The following is a 24,871-nucleotide window of genomic DNA, read 5'->3' as shown; positions in this document are numbered from 1 at the left end:
TGTTTTGTTTTGTTTTTTTCAGACTGTAAACAGGGGGGAGGGGTAATTTGGCAGTGCAGCCTCCAGGATCTTAAACGAGATAAGGAAGAGAGAGAGTGATGATGATGATGATAAAATAAAGCGAGATTTCTTAATATTAAGACTGCGAAAGAGTGCATTACCAGCGAGGCATTATTGTGTGTGCAGCTGTGTTTGGGAATTTAGAGATGGGCTTGAGCTACAGCGCCCTCTAGTGTGTTGGATTAAATTTGCAGCTTGAACTTTATTTCTATCCGCACTCACTTAGCCTACTAGTTAATTCAATTATTTTCTTAAGGCCAATAAGCCAGGATATATTTTCTGTGCCCTTGTAATAAGAAAAAAATCATACAGTACCAATTTGAAAGATTACAAGAAACTGCAAATGTTTGGAAGAAAATTAAAAAGGAAAAAAGAAACACTAAATTAATATTCACATTAGTGTGTGACAATGAGACTGAAATGTCTTACCTTCTAAATTTGTCCATATTGTACAATCTATTTTATTCATTCTGTCTGTACATTTTGTCTTACATCTGAATGTATGTACTAAGGGACAACAAAGACTATTTTTAGTTTTCCTATTTTTTTCTGATAAATTGCTAAGTTTCTCCTCAGATTTTAGTCAAATAATGTGTAAAGTGTGTGTGAGACGAGCACAGATGAGCAGTTCATTCACTCCAGAAATGTCTGTCCAAACTGGAATGAATAGCATCCTCTTTTGGTTCCCTCACCCTCCCATCTTTTATCAAAATCTGGAGAAACCAAAAGCACAGGACAACACACAAGTTGCTGAGGGAAGATTAAAAACACAAATCCTTATACAATGCAGGATTTAAATACAGACATTAAATACTGACAAAAACAATGTGGGCAGCATTTATTACACAAACATCATTTTAGTCACCCTCACAGCCTAAACACACCTACACACTTCGGGTACACACTGATAGTCTCAGAATCACGTTTTGTTTTAGACATTTGGCCACGCAGAATACAACCGCTTTATCAGGAAAAGCAGGAAAATAAAGACTTACTTTCAAAAATATTGAAATTAGGCTTTAATTTTACTACGATCATTACAATTACACCAGTTAGGACTGTCTGCACATCACAAGTAACGCGAACCACATACACCACAGCTTTAAGTTAAACATGAAATCACTGACAGATAGCTCAGACAAAGCTTTCACCATCAAACACAGCAGCATAAAGGCACATGAGTGAGAAGTAGAACCTGAATGCATTAAACGTGAACTGCTCAGGATTTAAATGAATCAAACTTTTCCTCAAAGCAAACAAAACGATCTCTTGTGATTCTTCTGCTTAGTTTTACAAAAGTCTACGAAATGTAAAGAGGTGAGACTGCAAGTGGACGTTTCCAAGGAAGATGGTTAGTTTCCTGCAAACTCTGAGAGTTTCCTTGGATTTATCTTATGACACTGATGTAAGGAGCTTATTTTATATTTAATTGCCAAACTGTTTGCATTTTATATGTTTCTAATTTTTATTTTTGTTATTTTTGTTTACTTGGCTTGTCTTTTATGACTTGAAAGAGGTCTTGATCTAAATGGGCTTTAATCTGGTTAAATAAATGTTTAATTAAAAGAAACAGAGTTAATATATGTCTGAAACTGTAAAGAAATAACTCAGGATCCACAGTTATTGTCACCCTCAGTAAAAAAATGATGACAAAAAGCCTCAGAAACAGAAAGGTTTTCACCCAGCACTCTCTGTCACAGCTTTTTAAAAATATCATTATAAATAATTTAAAAAGTAATAATTATTGCTTGATTCTTAATCTTACTGCCTAATCTAGTGGAATCTTCTATTGATTTTCCAACTTCCAAGAGTAACTAAGAAAAATGGGTCTCTGTGTCACTACATTTACACCCTGGGGAAATATAAATAATAATTCCAGACTAGAAAGTTTTATTAATCAGATTTTAAAAGTAAAACATAAATCAAATAAACACTTCTGTTTCAATTTAATGAAGGATTACATTATTTAAAAAAAAAGTAATGTGAGATTATTTATTCACATATTGTGAGACAAAAGATAAATCCTTTGATGATTTTCTTCATATCTTTTCCTGGGTTGCCATAATTCGGAGGGTTTATTGTAATACTGCAGGTATTACAATTATTTTAAAAATGACTGAATTGGGATGATTCAGGTAACTCACAGTGAAACCCAACAGGTAAAATAATCTCATAAACATTTTAATGCCATTTAATAACAGAAATGCATGACATATTTAACATATGTGGCACCTTTAACAGCAAATGGTCTTGATTAAATTTAACATTCAGCTCTTTATAAATACATTTACTTTTAATATTCAAATAAAAAGATCAACTTCAATATTTTATCTGAAATTATTTGAGTCATATATTTGTCTTTACTGTGAATAAAACTTAATTTGATTTTTGGCACAGATTTAATATATATTATATTATGCAGAGATACTTTTAAAAACATTTTATGCTACACTGTATAAAAATAACTGTCATACTCTAAATGTAAAATAAGTGTAAACACCTAAATTATTGTCGTAAACATCATTAAAATAGATTTGGACGGACAGATTGTGATTGGATTATGATGAAAATGAAGCAAATGCATTAAAAAAGCTCTTAAAAATAAATCTTAATGCCAAAAACAGCTTTTTCACAGTGATTTAACTAATTTTGTAATCTTTCTAAACTATAAAAGACCCTTTTTTCTTTACTTTGTGAGGAAGGAGTCTCGGTGTGAAGTATAAGAGCTCTGCTTCACCTCCAGCAGTTCAGATGTAAGCATCCATTCTGGCTTTTCTTTACTTCGGAGCCTCTGATTATCTGCAAATGACTTGGTGGTCAGCACATAACACAGATCTATGTCCAGCCATTCACCCCAATCTGTTCACAGCTGGTTTTATGATACAGAGGGGATCTGGAAAACCTAGATCTGTGCCAGCATTCCTGCACAACCAGCGGCTCAGTCTGTCTTCCAGACAGTGTTCAGGACCTTCACAACCTCCTCATAGATGATGAAAACAATGGCTACATCCAGACACACACGGCCGAGCCGGGGAACGGTCCCTTTGTAAAAGCTATGGGCAGAAAAAGGCAGAAAGAAGCAAAATTACGCTTTTTATCCACTCACATTTATCTTCATTTCTATGGTTTTGTTGGTGCTAATCTAGAATATTATGAAAACACACATTTCACTGTACATCAGAGGTTAATGTACACTTGAAATAAGATAAAACTAGTTTAAAGGTAACTTTTCAGCAAGATTTAGAAGCTTGTTTTAAGTCATATTTATTTTAAGAATTCCTAGTTCCAATGACAGACTTTTTCCACTTATGACAAGAAATTTTTTCCATGTAATAAGTGAAATAATCTGCCAGTGAAACTAGTACTTTTCAATTAATATTAAATAATTGTTGATCTAAAACAAGCTCTTAGATTTTACTGAACAGTTGCTTCTAAGTTTGTTTAAAGTGAGCTAAGATATTCGCACTAGAAACTGGACCAAACATACTCTGTAATATTTTGTGTTTTTGCTGTGTAGGTAATTGTAAAATAAAGCCAGTTGTTGTTTTTATGCTGTTGTAGAAGCAGAACCTATAAACCAAATGAGGTAAAAAACCAAAACTGCTAACCAGAACGCAGCCAGGGTCACCGTAAGGTCAACCTGGGCACATGAACAGGGGCCCTTTGCACAAAGGAGCCCTTTGTGTTAACGGCGTCTTTGTGATGGTAGAAAGAATATAAAATGGAAGCTCAGAATATTTGTCCAATCAGGTTAAAAGAGGAGCTGTTTCAGAATAATTACAGTTGACGTTGACCTATTACTGGCTAACGAAATGTTAACCAGTGATTAAAATTGTGAACTAGATTTGATAATGTTTAAGACAAGTGAACAGAAGAAAGTGAATTATTTTCACTGACTTAGGATCTTTTTATTTTTGTCGCTGTTTAAGATACGAACACATTTCTACTATAATGAGCCTCAGATATCTTTTTCCATATTCCACAGTGACTGTGGTGAAATGAAAGCACTGGGTCTTCCTCCCATTATGACAGGCTGCAGCTCCTATTGTATTAAACTTTAACTTGCCTGTAACAGGAGCTCCACTAACACATTTTCAACTCTTTTTTAATAATTTACTACTGAATAAATTTAGATTTTCTTCAAAAATAAAATAAAATCAGTGAGAGAACATGCTCCAAGAAGACAAATGATTTGGAAGATTATCATTTTCCTCACGAAAATAATGCAGAGGTGCTTTAAAGGAGAGGAGTCACAGCAGAGGAGTCACATTATGACAGGTCAGAGTTGGATTAAGAGCTAATAAATAATAAACAGCTCTAAACGACAGAATTATTAGTGTGGTGTTGCTTTGTTTTTAAATTATTTTGCACAATTTCTTTGTGACATGTACATTTATTAGATTTATCTGTAGACTGTGCAAACCTTGGGATGATTGTGTCATCAGAGCTGCAAGTTGAAATGTGCCTTTGATTGGCTAAAATCTAAGAACTCAACCTAGTGAAGTAAACTCCACTGGATGGTCAGATAAATATGGCTTTGATATAAACTTATGATAAATCCACATGTAATGGTTTGCCATGGTTTAGAGAGTTTGAGTGCCAAACGCTAAAAGTAAACATAATAATCGTCATAAAACCAACAGATGACCGATTACTCACGCTGCCAGGCCTTCATGTTTGAGGATCTTCAAAGCGCAGTCCAGTGTGCTTTTATATTTATGAGCTTCCAGACCCTTCAAAGACGACAGCAGGATTACATCTAATAAGCACGATTTGTAACGGTTTTCCAAATTTAAACTGCAGCGGAAGCAAAAAGCAAAGATCCTCTCCCAGTGTGTTGCAGCCACTGTGTACCTGCATCCTTGTCTTGATGACGTCTAAGGGCGTGTTTCCAAATACACTGGCTGCCCCTGCTATTGCCCCGAATGCTCCAGTAATGATGGGATTAATAGTTTTGTTTTGGTCATCACCTAGTGGCAGAAAAAGTGAGGTATCATTCAGTGGACACTTGTCTAATATCCAGACAATATACTGGTAAAAGATTCTGAGCTGTGACGTTTATGTAGTACTTAAACTTTAAATTAACATAAACACATTTGAGGAATTTAATGCATCCATACCGAACTAAATTTTCCATTTTTTGTCACATTAAAACCACAAATGTCAATGTATTTATGTATAATTTTATGTGATGTGAAAGGAAAATGATACAAAGATTACAAATCCTTTCAAATCAAAAATCTTAAAAGTGTGGTGTGCATTTATGTTCTGCCACCAAATAAATACTTTGCGATATTCACTGTAATTATAGCAAAAAAAATTTTTTTTTTCTATAATCACAGCTTCTGTTTTGCACCTCTAGAAACAAATCCGAGATGTTCAAACTCTGTCAGGTTTAATGAAGACCATCTGTGAACACCAATTCTCAAAATCTTCAACTGGATTCAGATTTGAATTTCTAGCAGTTAAAAATGAATTGATCTAAACTGGTGGAGTTCAGTCAGTCCTCAAAGGCCAGCATCCTGCAGGTTTTAGAGATTTCCTTGGTTAGCATGTGGATATTATTTTACAATAATAATATCCACAACCTTATAGTTGGCCTACCTGCTGCATTCCTTGGTCTTCATGATGCTGTTTGCTTACTAAAGTTTTATCTTCACAAATTAGAGTGAAGGTGGCTAAACCTTTGAAAACTATTTATAATTGTATCTCCACTTCAGAATAATGTACTTTTTGTGTTGGTTTCACATTAAATAAAACACATTGAAGACTTTTAAGGGCGTTAATACTTTTGCAAGGATCTGAATTCCTCCTGCAGGTGTTACCTTTACAAATGAAATTAAACAAACACAAACAGTGTTTGTGCACACTGACCTTTGTACCAGTTCTTCAAAGACGTCATTACAAAGAAGCGAATAGCCTGGTTGGAGCCTTGTTTGAGGACCGTCGCAGTCAAACCCTGATATGTCCCTCTCAGTCCTGTTCAGACACAAACACAGAGGTCAACATCGCTCTGTCCTCAGAAGAGGACAGAAGAGATATTTCCTTGTACATATTTACAAGAAAATATAGATATTTACAAGGAAAACAACTACACCGAATTACTCTTTTTATCTTATATTGTATTATATTGTGTATATTTCCAAGCTGTTACAAGCTGTGGGAATCAGAGAGAAAGAGATGAGATGAAACATTTTAAATCTTCACTGTTGCGCCTAAATCAGGATGAGCAAAGAGAAATTATCAAGATGAAGATGGTCTGGGTGTCATAAAATAGCGAGGAAGGATTTATATGGTTCAGCACTGCACGATATCATCTGGTTACATCATTTCAGGTTAATCTCTGCTACTCTTACTATGATACGTGCTGAAGGACATATCATGCTTTTTGGACACAGTGCTCACCATAAATCTAGGTCTAAGGCTAGCAATACATCAGAAATCTGATTTGGCTGTCTAGTTTTAAATAATAATGTTACAGATGCATATAAATATTACAAAAATATAAACAAAAATAAGTAAACCTTATCATTTTTGTCAGACTAGGTACGTGTTGAATTTAGTCCTGCTTCTTGCACTGTAGCTTACAGGAGATCTGAAGGTTTTCAAATTAAAAGCTTGTGGCCAGTCTGACTTTTCAATAGTTGAATAAAACAAAAGAAAACAGAAAACACCGACACATTTTTCATCTAGCTAGACGTAAACTGTCTGTGTGCTTCACCAAGAGATTCTCCATATTTATGTGTAAAACATTCAGTGGCCTCAGAACTGCGTCTGCTCTTTGGCCTGTGGCCCATCGATTTAATTAAAGTTTTCCTATTGTACTTTTATGACCACTTTCAATACTGGCTTTCTTCCAGTATTCCTGCAGATGTCACCATGGTTATGCCTGTTTGTCTCCCTGACCGGGTGGGACACTTTGGGCATCACTGCACACCAGGAGCTAAACTGGCCCAACACTTGATTCCAACTCATATTTCCAGAGATGACGATATGCTGAAAGGGCAAAACGTGTTGAAGGGTTTTGCTTTATTGTGCTGGCTGCTGTGTCTTCATTAAAGACGCCCCAATAAACCACAGCAGATCTGCAAACACCGAGCGACCAGCAGCAGCTGCCACTGAGGCCATTCCAGACAGAAAGGTGCGGTTCCAGCATCCATGCAATCAGTGAACGTCGTGCCAGCGAGTCCGTTACGAGAAAGGTTATTTATAGATGGAAATTGAATTGTGGTGACAGCAGGACGCTGCCTGGTAGGCTTCCTGAAAGGGGAGTGGCAGGCCGGGCCTTAATAAATGCAATGTTTTCCTCTGTCTGCTTGGACCGTTCACCTGCCATCGTCTTTGCTCCAGCAAAATGAATTTCTCTTTGCTGGGCTCATGTAAGCCCAATTTTATTCTCCATCTGCCTTTCTGCTGCAGTAGTTTTCTCCGCTCATTATGGCTCCACATCTGTTCGTCACGGATTCAGACGGCTTTAAGAGGCAGGTTTTCTACCGTCAGAACTTCTCTCTTTATGCAGACTAATGAATAAATATAAACAGCTTCTTAGCATTGAAATAAATTGACCACATGTCCACTTAAAGCTTGCTGTGACTCCACAGGGTGGCAGAGGCCTTATTAACTACCTCTGTGAATCAAACGTTGTTCATTAAAGGCTGCCAGAGAGAAATATGTCGGTGTCAGCCCTGCTCTTCTGCCAATTTACTCTGCTCAGCCGTTTAACATGTGGACTACACTTTATGGTTAAAATATGACACATCTTTTGGCCGACACCCGCAGTCAGAGATGAGTCAGCCCACAGCAGAGACAGACAGAGCTGCCCAATCTTCATTAAAGGGTCTTCCTACAAGGTCAGTTCTTGTGTGAGAAGAGAAGGTGAAGGATGAAAACAGTGCAGTTGAGGGAAGGAGCCACGAATGAAAGTAGAGTATCGATACGAACGGGGGGTTAATAGGAGGGAAAAGCAAGTGGCTCGATTGGACATCCATCTTGAACCTCCCTGGCAATCTTCCATGATGATACCGAGCTAATCAGCTAATGGGATGGAGGAGGAGAGCTGGGGAGGCAAAGGGAAGCGAAACAGAGGAGGATAAGAGAATAAGATAAAAATAGAAAGTCAGATCAAGTTGTGGTTAAAGGAAAACTGCCAATGTTGCATCAAATGCTTTGCCTGCACTGTAAAACATTTGAGCCGCTTTTAGTTGTGTCGACCATCTTCTACTCTTCGAGTGAAATAAGTGTAGTGAGTTTTAGATTTTTAACCTAAGCTTTTTATTAATTTTGTCAAACCTCCAAGAGCTGAATAAACCAGAGGTTTTAGGTTAGCACTTAAAAAAAACTGAAAGAAGAAAAAGACAGGAGTCTTTAGCTGGGAAATGCAGCTAAGCATTTCCCAGAATGCTTAGCTGCATGGTTATGTATCTTGACATTGATTTGGCTCTTATGTTATTAGAGCAAAAGTTCATTTTCATGTCCTGTTCAAATTAAATATCTTTGAGCTGAATTCATTGTGATGTTTCATAAAATTCATGAGCAGATCCGAAATTTTGTTCATGCAATTTGAAACAAGAATTAAAATTATTCTAAAGTAAAATAAGTAGTTATTTTTACTTGAAATTGTGAGTAAAATAATATAGAAATGTTTGCTCTTCAATGAGGTGAGGGCAGTTTTTTTCTTGCATATTGTCAAATAGTTATTTGGTTTAAATTGCAGNATNGAGATAAAACTCACAACTCAAGACTAATTAAATTAAAACACAATGTTTAGACAATTTGACTCTTGTTGTTAAATCAACTTCATGAACTTTAATTTCTGAGTTGAAACCAAAACAAATTTCTTGTTGACTTAAATTGCATTTTCAAGGCAGCATGGGGACTTTCATTTCCAAGTTAAACCACCTTCAAATGTTTTACAGTGTGTCTTACCCTTTGAGTTTCACTTGTCTTCATTTCATTTTTGGTCTAAATTGGTCTGAAGTAAGGGAGTACTTCCAGAACGGTGAAGATGAATGTCATGTTTTGAACTCTGTGTTATATTGCAAACTGCAGCAGCACAAATTAAATACATAACGATCATCTGAATCATGAGCCAACGGAAAAGATGCACAGTACTTTTTAAAAGTTGCTGCATGCACTCTATGAAATTAGTCAGGTTGTCTGTCGACTGAAATACTCCCTGAAGAAATGTTGGGGGACACATTTAGATGCACATTTGGTTGAATAAATCTGCACATTTGGTGCTGTACCACTTTTATGTCTATGTACTTATTCACATAACTATATAGAGCAATGTAATCTGAATACTGTATTTCATATATATATCCTTTATATTACATTATTACAATTTTAAAAATGTATATCAAATAGTTTTTACTGTTTATTTCCTCTTTGATCTGATTATATTTGTCATCCACAAAAAGTTTTAATTAGTATGTAAATCAAAACTAATAAAAGCTTAGTTTTGTTTGTTTTTGTCATGCTATTCTTACATTTCCTACTTTCTTGCACAAGTCCGACATCTAATTTTATAAAAATGCAATAAATGGAATAGTTTACTGTATAAAAATAAAAACAGCTCAATTGCAGCTATTTTTTATTATTATTATTAAAATTAGTTACCTTTTTTACATTATGTGGCCCCTCTCCTGTATCTGCTTGGATTAGAGGGTGAAACTGAAACTGGATGGACGATGGACGGAAAACAATGAACATCCAACTTGATTTGTTTTCCAAGACAAAATATTCCTTCAAGTTCACAAAAACACAACCCCAGCTCCCTCTGGAAATGATGCTGAAAGCTGACAGACACATGTGAATATACACACACCCAAACGCACACACACCCTCCCTGCTAATACACACAAACACAAACACACAAACACACCAAAGTCTCCGTCTCTGGAGCCCCATTGAGACCCTGTCTGAGTTTGAATGGCATCTTTGCTTCGCCTGACTGGGCCTGTCTCTCTATCATACAGACTCGCTCTACCCTCCAGCACACACACACACACACACACACAAACACAAACACGCACACACAAACACACACACGGACACACGCACACCTACGCACCTTCGCACACACTCTCTAACAGTGAAAGAATGAGAGGAACCGAGTGAAAAAATGAAACAAAAAGGCAACAACAAAAGCAGCCGGCTTTGGTTTGTGACATGTGCGTGTGTGTGTGTGTGTGTGTGTGTGTGTGTGTGTGTGCGCGTGCGTCACTGCTTGCACAAGAGGTACAGCGTGCACATTTGTCTGTAGATAAATGTCAGTGGTGGGAAAAAAATAACATAATTACTGTATGCTGAGCGCTAGTGTGGCATTTGTGCCAAGCCTTGTGGGTAATGGGCTGGAATAATTGGACTGTGTGAGTGAGAAGTTTCAGCTGGGAAACAATCACAGCTTAACTGGTTTTGTTTTAATCAGCATATGTTCACCTTGTGAATTTAAACTTAGGGTTTTATATATAATTATGGAATTATAAATGCAAATTTTAAAACACCTGAGGGGATTTCATTTAAATAATGATAAACACGTAAAGATACATAGAGATTACAAGTCCATAAAGTTAGAAGTGAAGGTTCAAGGTTTTGTTCTTTTGTGTCCAATTAGCAAAAGAAAAGGATATTTTATTCAATGTATAAAAAGAACTATACAGAGAAACCAGATTTACACACCAAATACAGTCATTTCTGATTTTACTGACCTAAGAATTGTATGAAAAATAACTTTAAAACAACATACATTCTCTAGTTTGTAAAGCAAACTCAAGTTAATTAAGCATTAGCCTTCTCAATATATTTGTTATTCTTCATTGTTTCACTCACCTGACTGCAGATTTGGGTATGGATCCATACAGCAGTGAGCTGAGTCCTCTGTAAAGTCCTTTAACACCGTGACTCTGCACCGTCTGCTTCACACAATCACCTGGAAAGAGACAGACGTTCAGTAAATTAAGAAATTAAAGCAGCTTCCTACTTATCGTTCTTATTCATAGGAACCAGCTTGAGCTGTAGCACAGAAAGCTTCTGCAGGAAGCTAGTAAAGCTGCTTACAATTTAGTTTTATAAAATCCATGGGAAGGCATCACTCATTTGAGAATGAATGAGATAAGATATTTGGGATCAGTTAAGTTGGACTGATTTATGGATCCATGCTGAGTAAATTTGGAGAATTTAGTGAGTCTACAAGTTTGAAGCAAAGTAATGTAAAGATAAAATCAAACCTTCTTTTTCAGTGCTGCTATACTGCTTTAATGTCTAAAAAGAAATTTCTCATGTAATTTCATTGACTTTACAGCTGGAGTCTTCAAATTCAATTTTGGACCAGAGCATTGAAGAGCCATGCTTTTCTTTCTCCAAAATCTCATCAGATTTGTTAACGTGTTTCATGGTCTCTCAGCTCCAAGCTTAAAATACAGATCAATTTGCCATTAGACATCAGTTCTGCTGCAAATCTGATTTCCAAAACAGAGGGCGCAAATTTTTATGACCTGTATTTTAATTTTGCCTCCTGGCATCCAAGGAGCCATTTTTATGGTCAGATTGCTCGTTGCCAGGTAGCAACATTTGTGCTGGATAATTATTGTTCTCAGCTGTTTTCACTACTGGTTTTGCTGATTATGTTTCTTTAAAATTGTCAATTAAAAACAACCACATTAAAGTCAGCGTTAGCACAAATTATTTTTATCCAATGAAACCAAAAGTTTTCCCTTCGACACCAGTCCAGAAATCTATGTGGTTTCACAAAACCAACAAGCCAGAAAAGCAACAGCTGTCTGGAGCGCTAATTAGCATCGTCGCCAATCCTCAGAGTCCCAGCAGACATCAGCAGATCCTGGCCGTGTTTGTGTGCGACGCGAGGCACCGATAACGAGTGTGTGTGTGAGCACTGGGCTCTTCCACATAAACAAGCCCGGTGACGGCTCTCCAAAAAAGGTGATGCATCTGAAGATGATGGGTAATTAGATAATAAGCGCCAGAGAAAGGAAGTAAGACGGGGTGGATACCTATTCCTCTGTATTTCGGTGGGTTGGCCTTCTCATCCAGCTGTAGCTGCGTTTTCACGTACTCTGTGGGGAAAGTGATGCAGATCTCTATGCCACCGGCGATTCCACCTGGGAATAAAGAGAGTCAGAGTAAAAACTGCACCAAGCACAAAATACAGACAATTAGCCTGAAACTGAAAACAAAAGTGTTGCTGTTTCCTGTGTAAGCTCATCATAATAAGCAATTAAATTACTTCTGCGATAAATTAAAATGATCTCAATCATTTCCATTCTGATGATTCATTTTTTTTGAAAACCAATTTTGTTTACAGGGACATCATAATCCATTTTAATCATGGTTTTAGTTGCGAGTGGTTTTTATTTCAGTTTTATTTTTTGTTCTTTGTTATGTTTTATTTTGTTTATTTTAAAATATATCCTGGTTTTAGTATAACCTGTTAAAATAAAGTTTATTGGTCTTTAAGAGGGTAACTTGCACTATTATGCCATCAGTAACTTTTTATAACAATTTTTTTTTTCTAAATCATCTTAAAAAATAACTTAACCATTATTTTGTGAAGGTAACAATACATTACTTAAAATGGTCTGAAGGAAAACATTATTTTCTTTTATCACAGTAATTACTGGGCCAATTTATCGGCTAGCAAAAATTTGTGATTGTGCCTTTAAAAAGAAAATATCATCCGTTTAACTTTTTCACATTTTGCTACCTGACAACCAGTTGAAAGTATTGCAGCAGGATCGATTGACCAACACAAGCTGGTGCGTAGTTGTGAATGAATACTTTTCTGTCTGGATCTTTTTCCTGGTGTGTTGGATGCTACCTTAACCAAGCATTACTCAGCTCCCTCTATGAATTACGTCATGGATCATTACAGTGACGCCACAAATAGCTTTTAGTACATAAACATTAAAAGCTCCGCTGCAGAGGGAGAAAGAGTAATGAGGTTACCGAGGATAAATCATCTGCTCCTGCAGTGGCTCAACTGGACCAAAAGAATAAGAAGGAAAGTCATATGAGGACCATAAGTCTGGCTGGAAAAATAGGAAATAAAATAAATGTGTGTAGCAGCAGCGAGGTTCAGTCAGAAACCAGCCACAGCAGAGATGAGTCACAAAGGAAGGAGGGACGGAGAGACAAGGTTGGTATTAATTAAATTATCCACTCAGCCAGTGGGGAGGGTCTCCATTACCCAGGCCAAGACCCTCCATTAAGTCAATGACACAGGAACAAAAATGCACACTGAGAGAGAAACACACACTTATTGTCTCCTTGAACGTCATGCACTACAACTGTACTGTTAGACGTTTTAAAGCTGTTAAAAAGATAATATTTTGACTATTTAAATCAACTAATGTGTAAACCTGATCAGTCCGGAGTTTGCTACGTCATGACTGCATTGATATCTTATAATGTGAGTTTAAATTTAACTCCAAGCTAAGCACTCAACCTGTGTCTCACAGTCTTTTATTGCTTTATTTAAATTCTGGGCATATACCGTAATGTGTCAGGCTGCATGATTGATAGAATAAAGAGTCGGAATAAATTTAGGACCAATCAGAGCTCAGACTACTGTGTGTTATGAATGAAAATCTAAAATCACTACAATATTACAACGACAGAATAGTTTCTCAAGCTCACAAATCACTTTTAATTCGTCTCGACTTTGAATGCAGCAGAAAATGAATGAATTACAAGATTTTTCACACTTATGCATCAAAGCATATATTGCTAACCTTTAATTTTTTTAAACTTAACTCTAGAAGTGGAAACAACAGCTGAGTTGTTGTTGGTTCACGACCTGCTGCTCCCGATCTCAGACCTTTTGACTCGTGCATCTCTGCTACTGACACAGAAAACCCTGATTACTCTGACAGATCGTTTTTTGTGACGTCTCCTCGTCCCAAACGTTTCCTCCTACACAGCAACTACTCTCCATCTTTCCTGTTTGTTATCTTCTCCGGCTGAAAAGTGCGGCAGCGACAGAAAAAATGAGTGGACCAACTCCGAGGCGGCAACACACACAAACACATGATCAATCCTCATCAGATGTGCAGCATCTGTAATGCAGCTTGTCCGTCTTCCAGTTCATTTTGCAGCCTGCATTCAGCACAGATTCACACACACACACACACACGCACACGTATCTACACACACGTTTACAGGTGACAGCCTAAATGAGTCCAGTGTATCTGCCAAACGTAGGTTACACAAGAAAAAATGGCCATTAATCTTTATCTGCAGACTCGCTTCCCTCTCCTAATAAATTCTCTATTCTCTTTCCTTCAGCAGCATCTTCCCTCACCTCTCCTCTTCCTCAGGTTTCCCAACACAATGCCTTGAAAATCAATACATCAACACAAACCTTTGACACTTGCTATTACAGAAGAAAGAAATTGCAACTCCAAAGTGGAGAAATCCAGAGGTGGTGGAAAATATTACAGCACCTCAGACAAATCTGCTTTAACAGACACTTTTAAAGCTGAAATATCCACAGACTGAGTGGATTTTACATCAATCTGACACACACTGTTGGAGCTGCTGGGCTGTATGGAGGTAATGCTGTCACTCTCTGACCAGACAGACAAAATTAACAACTTAATCAACAACCCTACCCTTCACATCTGGGCCTGGGCTCATGCTACAGACACACGCTGCCAAACATATGTGAAAAACTACATGAAATGTTTGAATGCATGAGCACAGAGCGTCTAATTTTAAAATCAGATCCATTAATTCTCTTGTTGTTTTTTAAAGCAATAAAAACTGTTAGTGGTGAGAATTTATCAGTGGGGAATGAAACGTGGCATCATTAAAATAAATTAAAGTTAAAAACAGAAAAAAGAAAAATCCTATTAAAGCAGCTTTAGTTTTGCTTATACCAACATTCTCCAGGTACAAAAAAATCCATCTGTGACATTTTTTACTTAACTGGACAAGTGATTAGTCCGGTTCAATAATTTACCAATAGCCTAGGAAAAGTTTTAAAGTAACTCCAATAAATAAGGCAAGACGTGAAACTAATTTATACACTACAGAATGAAAACAACCATCATGTTTCACAGGATTAGAAATTTAATAATCCATAACAAATAACAGTAACTGAGCACAGAAAACAATGTTCAGAACCACAATTAATTTTAAACATGATGTAATTTAGAGTCTGAAAAATAATCCAAAGTTAAATCAACTTGCAATATGTGTCATGTTTTATATTTTTATAGATATTTACCAAGTACTTATCTCCCAATAGAAACCAGGAGGGCCTGTTGTCTCTCACAGAAATATTGAGACAATATTGAAACATTCATATTATAACATGGTTTTAATAACAAATTTTTGATAATTATTGACTCGGAAAATAGTATATTTAATTAAATTGAGATAAGGGGAATGATTTAAAAAGTTTTCACTTCTTCCTATTCCTTTACAAACAAAACAGTAGTGGCAAATAAATTATTTTGATCTTGGTTAGGCATGTTTTCTCTACCTTACTGACAGTTTTTATTATTATTGTTTTTAAAAATCTGTTTGAGAATAAAGAAATTAAATTAGCTAAACGGACATGAAGCAGTTGGTTGAAGGGAAGAATCATTTGATGGTACAAAAATGGAGGTTCAAATTAGCAAACTTTTGCTATTTCATTTTAAATCACCATTCAAAAATAATCTCAACAGAAACATAAACAAATATATGACAAGTTAGAAGCCAGTTCTTTTCAGAACAGAGAGTAGCAAAGCAAAGTTGAGCCAACATGTATGCAGCTGACAGGGAGGATCGGCCCTGAAATCCTGCCCTCCCTGATGCTGAATATCACTAATGAGCCTCGGACACATCTGTCCCGCTATCAACTTTATGACAACTGAGCATCGAACAGAAGTCAAGCTCCAAATCCTTCAATATTCATTTTTGTGTGCAGCATGACAGAAAAGGGCTTTACTTTGCAAAACTCACATGAAAAAGACTAAAAACTGGTCTGTTTGAAGGTTTGCAGATATGCGAGGCGTCACTTTTGCAGCAGAATTGAATATTAATCCTGATCATCTTTTATCTCATACAAATCTCCAAAGGGAGGAACACGGCAGAGGAGGTCGGAGGGAAACTTGTTGTTACATCCACATCTCCAGTCCAAAGGAGCTGAGAGTGAAGCCAAAGGAATGATGCACTTCAAACATCAGGTCTCCTGTTAGCAGAACGAGAACGGCTCTGTTTGCCTTCCGCAAAGATGAAAAGAATTATTCATCTTACGCCTGGCCTTTCAGGCTTTCTCTGTCCTGAACAACACTCTCTAATTCAGCTGCTGACGCCTAATTACAGGCGGGATGTTGATTAATTTTACATGGAAACTGCTTAAACTGCTTACAGCCCTGCAGCATGGAGGAAACGGGATGATTTACAAGAGGAGGACAGATAAAGCTCCAGTTGTTTGTCTGTGCAACTAGAGATAATGCTGCAAGGCTTTAAACTGGATGAAGCGCTGTTGTTTTACATGAACGGTATTTATGCACCTTGGTCAGTCAGTGGTAACTCAGACTGTTCTGGTTGCACACAGATTTTCTAGTCATGAGTTTGTAAAAACCACTAAAAAAAAACTGGCATCAAAGTGTCATCTATGAGCCGCTGTGTATTATTTTTGCTACTTTTAATTTCTTATTTTGTTACTGAATGTGGTGATCACTATATTTTGTATTTTGATGATTAAAGGTTTGCCAAATTACTCCAAAACACTCTCGATGAAAAAAAAACAAACACAATTTTTATTATTACTTTCAAACCATTTTAAAAGTACTGCTTTCTGAACATTTTGTTGTTCCACAAAGCAACATTTGTGTTAAAACAAAGTATAATAGGAATATTTACCTTTTTTCTGCAGAGGGGATTTTTGGATGAAGTTAATTGTGCTGGTCTGCTCTCTTCTACTATTTCTTTTTTGGCACTTCTGCATCAAAGGCGATGTCTGATTACAAAGATTATTCATCTTGATTGAAATTTTTGTCATCAGTATTTACTGAAGCATATAAATAATGATAGGATAATTTTCCTGTAAAGAAGGTTAAAAACAAAGCTTTTACTTCGCTATTCTAACCTCAGTGTTCATGAGACATGAGACTGACCACACATCTGATTGTGATTAGATTGTCTCATTCTCCCAATAAAATAAAAAATAAAAACATTTGTACAGGCTTCTATCAAATCTCCATTACGACAAAGAGCCAGTTTGTCTGAGCACTAAAGCACCACACTCATCAATTTGATTAAATTACCCAAACTATGTCTAACCCACTCCAACAGCAAGAAAATGATCTATGTGGCATTTTTCTACAGAGACAGGTTTGCCCCACAGGACTGTGAGCTGCAGACGACAAAGAAAATAGGATTTGTCACCTTTAAAAGATTGTTGATGGAAACCATTTTTCAAATCTAAAGTATTATTTTCTTAACAGGGGAAGGTAATAACTTGAAATTGAATTCCCTTCTGTGATTATTTAGGTTTCAGGGTAAAACAAATATTTATATATTTGCCATCAGTCATCAGGTTTCACAACGTGGTGAAGTGAGTTTCTAAAACTTTGCAGATTTATGTTACTTGTTGAAAAAACGATTGATAAATGCAGTTCTGTTCAGTCTAATTCTATGATTTGTGCTTTGAGCAACGTCCTGCTTTATTATGTATTTTACAATATATTTAGAATTCCTAATTGCTCTTTCTGAGCCTTTTAAAATTAGGTTTATTGCAGTTTGTTTTACATGTTTGACTGAGGTAGCCGACCTCTTGTTTCTGTCTCTTTCAGTTTCTTTATTATTTATTTTACTTTTTACTACTCCTAATTCCACTGACTGAACTTATTAAAGTTTAGCTGTTTTTACATGTTTGACCAAACTTGTGTAGCTATTGGAGTGTCTAAGTGTCCTGTACCGTTATCAGTTGATTTTATAATTCACTACATTTATGTTTATGTTTAAAAAAAAATGTTTTTAAGTCAATTCAGGATTCTTTTTCTATATCGGATTGGTATCAGGCGACACTAAACCACAGATATCGATATCGGAGCATCACCAGATGAAAGTACGGAAAACTATTGATTATTGCTCGGTATGGTGGAAGAAAGTCATGCTGTGGGCCTGACACTGAAAAACTCAGTGGATGATTTTTAAACACCTTTTCCTTACATGAAATAAATAAATCTGCTCAGCTTATAAGCCGATTTTTCTGGATGTTTCAATCCAAAACCTAAGCAACTGCAGTAAAATGCTTTTGTCTCAACCAGGGGTCTCTTACTAAATGTGACCAGCACTGTATATCTGCAGGTGCATCAGACCAACATCTAGCTGATGGGCTGGAGGAGGTGAAGGGGGTTGGATGGGAGACGGCTCAGTGATTTATTAGCTTGCCTCCCGGTGCCGGTGCTCAACCAGCAGCAGGGACAGCGCAGGGGGAGTGGACTCTGTTTGAGCCGCCTGTGACGTGGGGAAACGGGTAATAAGCCAGAGTTTGACGAGCCCTCTGAGCCTGAGACGAGACAGCCACTCTGAAAACCCGACCGACTGGCCTCAGGCTACCGAGACAGAGAGAGGAAAAGAGGGAGATCTGTGCAGGGGGAAAGTGTGACAATATTCCAGTTTTGTTTTTTTTTTTTGTTTTTAAATTAAACGTCTACTTCTCTGCAGGTGAATCTTTCATGTGAAAACCTACAACTAGAATCCCTCAGGCTTCTCCTGGACAAAAACTATCTTTTCCCTTCCCTCTGCTTCAGCCACCATCACTGGAAAGCAGAGCATCCGTCCTCCCAACCATTAACTGAGTGGCTTCTTTAATCCATTAAGGTCTGACCGTCTATCTCCACTTGCTTTGTCTTCTTAGAGCTGCAGGGAACGTACAAGTGGCTCGTTTTGTCTGCAGAGAAATGCTGCCAACAAATACACACACCAGGCATAGTGCAAACTAGATTCGATGGGAAAATACCTTTTTGTTCTGGTCGTATAAACTATCCGTCAGTTTTCCTGTGGATGATATCTCAACCCAGTGACACGCTTTTACTCCCAAACAATTGTATCTTTACAAAGAAACAGTTGCAGCGTTCCTACTGAAACAAAAAACTCAAGACCGCGACTTGTTATAATTAATTATTTCCCACAAGTTACTAAGTCGTGGTCACTATAATTTTTATTTTTTCTCCCATGTCACCAGACGGGCTCCGTATGAAGACAAGCTGCTGCTGTGAAACTTGACAGGCAGGCCTGACCCGACCTTAGTGGAACAGGGATCAGCACCAGTCAGTCAGGCTGCGCAGGACTGATGGCGGAAAGCCTCTGCATGGCCAAGTTTGTCTTATTCAGCCTTAAACCTGACATTGAGGGACCATTCTGCTGCAAACAGCAGTTTTTAACATTAGAGCCCAAACATTTACTCATCTTTTAGAACAATCAGACAATCACAAAAATATGGAGGAAAGACAAAACATGTACAGAACCCTCCGTCAGTAATTTAGTAATTAATGCTCAACTTTGAAAGCTAAGAGTATCGAGAAACTGAATCCTATTGTCCTAAGCATGATTATGAAATTATATGCAGGCCAGTTTTCCTCAGTCATAATTAAAAACAGGAAAGACAAGAACACATGCCATTCAAGTAGCAGCTGTGTGTTCATCAAGAAACTGCTCGTCCAAACTTGCCCAGTCAGAGAAATAAATAAAAAGTGTGGAACAATTGGAGCTGTCAGACGAGGCTGGGTGACGTTATGCTCTGAGCAGGACGGAGAAGTGGGTTGGGAGTCATCAGGTTATTTTGAGGCATTGCTCACCCATAATTGAGAGAAACTGAATGTTTGAAGAAAAAAATCTCTCTCAAGATGGTGTTTAGTTTCATAAGATAAACTAAACGCCACATATGAGTCATGAACACAGGCTCCTCCAGTTTCCATCCTGGACTAAATATTAATGTTGGTCTCAAGTGATCTGCATGTTATCAACCCAATGCTAAAACTGGATTCCAGTTTTCAGTTGTTGAGTCTTTTATGGTTTTTGAAGAAGCTCTTTTAAAAACTTAAAACATCTACAACTACTGGACTATCTTAGACTAAATCTTGATTTTTTTTAAAGGAGTTTTCAACTTTGGTAACTTTTTTTTCTTTACAACAATTTCAGAAAGCAGCAGCGTTTGGCATTTTGGACCACAGTTCCAGACCCACCTGAACTTAAAGCTCCCTAAAGTGGAATTGACTTTTTTGATTCCCTAAGAAACTAAAATATTGATCAATTAAATCATGCCAATCAGTGAGTGATGTGGAAATATAAAGCATCTGAATTCAATATAAATCTGTTTGCCATTTGACTTTTGTCATTTTAAAAGCTGACAAAGAAAGAAAAATATCTTTAAAATAAAGTCTAAACATATTTCCAAGTCATTTTCCTTTTGTTGTATTTGTCCAGAACTTATTACTTTTCAAAACTGCATGTGAATGCTGTATAGATCTCTGAGGAATGCATAGTTTATACAATGTTACATGTGGCTGGAAATGGCTACATGTTGCTTTGTACTGAAAACTGCATTATCATCACTCAACGGCCTGCAGGAGACAAACTCACCCAACAGGATTATCCGGATTTTACATTCGTCCTGAAACATTGTTAGAAAATTATTACCCTGCTGATGGTTCTGTAAGTTCAGCAGGTTTTCTTTAGCAAGTTTGCAACAGTTTGAAAAACAGAAAACGAAAAGAAATAAATAATATCTAATTACCACCAATTTCTGCACACTGATGGTAAGCTGGCTGAAAAAAGGCTGATACTTAGAGGCACTAGCAGACAAGATGTTTTACTAAATTAATTTTGTTATTTTAGGCCCTCTAGGTGCAATAACCTTATATTGGCTCAAAGCCTTTTGTTTCTGGTTTAAATATTCTATATTTGTCTTAGTTCTATGCACGTGCAATGTTGTGATGATAATTATTTATTATGTTATTGTCTCAGAGGTAAAGTAAACTCGGAATGAGTATAATAAGTTGCATTTGGAGCCAAGATGAGTTGTTTTTGTTTTCAATCAGAAGAAATTCATTCAGGAATATGAAAGATTGAGAAAGTGACATTTGGCAGAGCACAGAGTCGAAATCAGCAGAGCGCAGCCAACGTCAGCATGAAGCCTTGATGAAGAGGCATCTCAGAGAGGTTCTTCATCAGCTGGAGGAGCTGCTGCAGCCTGATCATCATCATCATCACACTTGGAGGTCGGCAGCAGGGGAGGAGCGCACAGGGCTCTGAACTGATTAATTACAGATACGACTTAAAAAATACAACCTGGGTGGCGCTGAATGATAACAACTGATGTAATTAATTTATTTGATTAGCTGAAATTGCTTAGATTTTTTTATATATACCATTTGATTAAACCTTTGTCTTTAAAATCAGTTCTACTGACTTTTTGATAAATATTGTAGTTGGAACTATTTTGGCTACGATTTATGAGTTTTAAAGATTTATTCTGAAACTGTGAAAGCAAACAAACGACTGGAACAATAAATCCAACTGGTGTCGCAATAAGCAATTAGTCGCATGATAAACTGAGATGAGCTCGATAATTTCCATTCTGATTATTAATATTTTTTGAAGGGTAATTTTGTTTACAGACTTTATAATCTATTTTATTTATGGTTTTGGCTGTTGTGTGGTTTTTATTTCCATTTTATCTCATTTTTAGTTGCTATGCTGTATTTTCAATAATTAAAACATCCCAGATTCAAGTGTTGAATTTAAATTAGTGAAGAAAACTTATCGGACTTTAATTTTCACAATAAAGCTATTTTCAATATAATATTTGAAAATGATCTAAAAGCAATAATTTTGTCATTTATTGCAATAATTTCTGGGAAAATTTATTGTCCAGAAAAATAGGCCTAGATCCATCTATACAACAACAAAATATGTTAATGAGCTGCTTGATTTTTGCCAAAATTTGAATAAAAGTCCAACATGCTGAATGGAAAAAGACGTTTTGGGTGAATACAGTACACAGGAAACTTTTTATTAAAACTGAGAAATAACACCTGGCATTGATGTTAAAGGGTTCTTTGCTGATTCATAAAGTTAAGAAACAAAAATTCAACATCTGATGCGACCATGTCCTGTACATCGCTGCATCACTCTGCTGCCCTAATGGTGTTATGTAAACCTGCACAGGAGGAAGGATGAACAGAATCCCCTGCAGGTCGGACCGAACCGGGACAGGAAGGACGGACACAGGAAGAAAGCAGCTGAGCTGGTAGTTAAAAATAATTTTTCAAAGAGCAACATCTTCAATTTAGGCTGGAAAACAATTGTGAATTATTTTATTTTCTTCTTTTTTTTATCACCTTATATCTGGAAACGTTTCATCTGGCTTATGTACGTTTTCATCACACTAACCAGCAGTTGGTAACCAAAAATGTATTTGCCTCATAAATTGATGGTCTTGAATTTACTTATAAATGCTATTCAGACTGCAGGATCTTATTTGAGGCCTTTAGTGGTCACATAAAAAATGTAAAGCACTGCAAAGCAAAGGATGAATGTTGTCCCATTTATATTTACAAATAATCTGAAAATATGGATGCATTTGAATTCAATCCCCTTTACTTTTATACTGGTTGTACTGGAAACATCCAGTGCAACCAGTTGTTTTCAGATCTCACCTAGTTATTAATTACTTGTTTGTAATTGAATTTGAGTGTAAACCCAGCTGCTCTATGAAGGTCTCAGAGGTTTGTTGGAGAACATTAGTGAACAAGCAGCATCACGAAGCAACACAGCAGGAGGAAGTTGAAGAGAACGTAAAAGCAGAATTAAGTTAATTATGAATATCCTTAGATCTGAACACCTAATGGATGCTCAAAGCAGGAAATGAACATCCATAAGTATGGCACAGTTGTGAAATTACCACATCGACCCACCTGAACCAGGAGTGTAAACTTATTTTCATTTTGGCCCACATCAAGTTCAAGAAAGGTCTTTAAATGTGGCAGAAAGTATTGATAACCCCTTAAACTGTTAAAGAATATGAAATGTGTGTATGTATCGTGCAGACTAAATTGATATGAAATAATATTAAAAACAACTTTCATTTTGAAGGTGCCATTTCTAGAGAGGGCCACATAAAAACTTCTGGTGGGCCAGATTCGGCCCACATGCCTTCAGTTTGGCACATGTGAGTTAAACTGGCAGATGCTGTGGTCAGATTATATGATAATGTTGTGGCTCATATGCAAAACGCGTACAGTAATTATGCGTACAGTAAAAAATGCTGGGTTATTTTCATAACCCAATTTCTGGGTTGAAGCTGTTGGGTCATAGGTTGGGTTAGTTAGCAATAATCTAATCCTGGATAAACATGTGGTAACAGCTGCATAGGACTTCAGACCTGGGTGGAGGTTCACCTGCAACCCTAAACATGCAGCCAGAGCTTTAGATCAAATGGTGTTAGAATGGTCCAGTCAAAGGCTAGACCCAAGTCTGAGAATCTGTTGTAAGACTTTATATTCAAACACCCTCCATCTAATCTGACTGCATGCTTTTTCAGCTGTTTCATGTAGCATGTATTCTGAGACATGCCTCCAAATATCTAACTGCAGTTAAAATGACAGAAACAATATAAAATATGCACTACTTTACGTTGATTTATTGCTTAAAATCCCAATTAGATTTCTTAAATTTTGTTGTTGAAACGTGTAAAATGTAAAAGTTAAAGTTTTTTTTAACTGTGTGAAGTCTTCATTTTCCCAAAAGGTTCTCACGAACAACACATAATAAATATTAGCGACTTCTCTTGGAAATATAACTTTCTGCTTTGTTTTTACGCCGCTTTTTTAAACCAAGTTAAATTACAGGATATTCACACTGAAACACCCAGTTGTTCAACAGAGCCGGGCTTAAATCAGAGTATCTAAAAACTGTGCTCTCCGTTTCTACGACTGTAACTTTTTTTCTGTAAGCTGTAAAGCCTGTGGTCTTCAATTGAACCACCACCTTCTCCCCCCGTGCGGCAGGTCGCCGTGAACTCACCTGCCAGAATTGCTTTACCAGGATGAGTTAGTTTCGCTCTTCCAGCCGGAGCCGCTGCCGCCAGACACCGCGGTCTGCAAAAGGGGCTGAAAAATGCGCCTTTATCCTGCATGATTAGACAGTAAAATCTAAAATAAAAAATACTTGCAAATCTAAGGATGGAGGGCTTTTTTTAGACAAAGTAGATTTTTCTCCTCTTCTTTTTTTTTCTGTAAGTAAGGAAAAGCGCGCTGCCGCTGGTGCGCTCCCTGGCTGCAGGTGATCTGAGCTGCGCCCGGAGAATCCCGGATATCAGGAGTGACAGTGGGCGGATACAGTCAAGGAAGTTGGCACCGACTATTTCCAATATCTGTTGATTGTCACCATGGAAATATCCTCGCTAGAAGGTTGTGCGTAATCCCCACCGGAAGTAACGTTGGATAAATATTTAGTTTCGTGTTTTAATGAATTTCTCGGTGACATTCATGAACTTTAGAAGCAGGACAAGAGGATTTAGTGGCCGTTCTTCTGGAAGGGAGAAAACGCACACTTTCTTTTGAAATAAAAAAGAGGGTGGGGCTCAGCATATCCTCTCTCTGTTTATCACAAGAAGAAGGAAGAGGTGGAGGGCTCTGATCTTATTCATTTATTTAAGCATTTGCTTCTTTAATCAAACAGATTTATCTCATAACAGCTACAAACATCCAACCACGCCCTTTCCAGACAAAGAGGCTGGAGCTCTGGGAGACTCTCCATCAATCATGTCCTGGTTGCTCAGTTACCAAAATGT

General features: G+C 37.0%; 1 protein-coding gene across 1 annotated transcript; it reads right to left on the bottom strand.

Moving 5' to 3' along the window:
• Window positions 1–871: 871 nt before the first annotated feature.
• LOC106958044 (tricarboxylate transport protein, mitochondrial) lies at window positions 872–24,462 on the bottom strand. The gene is made up of 8 exons (XM_015049746.1): window positions 24,103–24,462; window positions 12,072–12,179; window positions 10,891–10,990; window positions 6,268–6,275; window positions 5,935–6,039; window positions 4,915–5,030; window positions 4,720–4,793; window positions 872–3,113 (listed from the first exon to the last, which is right to left on the bottom strand). The coding sequence occupies exons 1-8, from the start codon at window positions 24,212–24,214 to the stop codon at window positions 2,999–3,001; spliced, it is 738 nt and encodes a 245-aa protein (XP_014905232.1). The 5' UTR covers window positions 24,215–24,462; the 3' UTR covers window positions 872–2,998.
• Between the last annotated feature and the right edge of the window lie 409 nt (window positions 24,463–24,871).

Source organism: Poecilia latipinna, unplaced genomic scaffold, assembly GCF_001443285.1.
Source record: "Poecilia latipinna isolate Pla-1442-1.1 unplaced genomic scaffold, P_latipinna-1.0 Scaffold959, whole genome shotgun sequence".
NCBI lineage: Eukaryota > Metazoa > Chordata > Actinopteri > Cyprinodontiformes > Poeciliidae > Poecilia > Poecilia latipinna.
The sequence above is the reverse complement of the archived record's forward strand: the minus strand, read 5'-3'. Positions and strand labels throughout refer to the sequence as shown.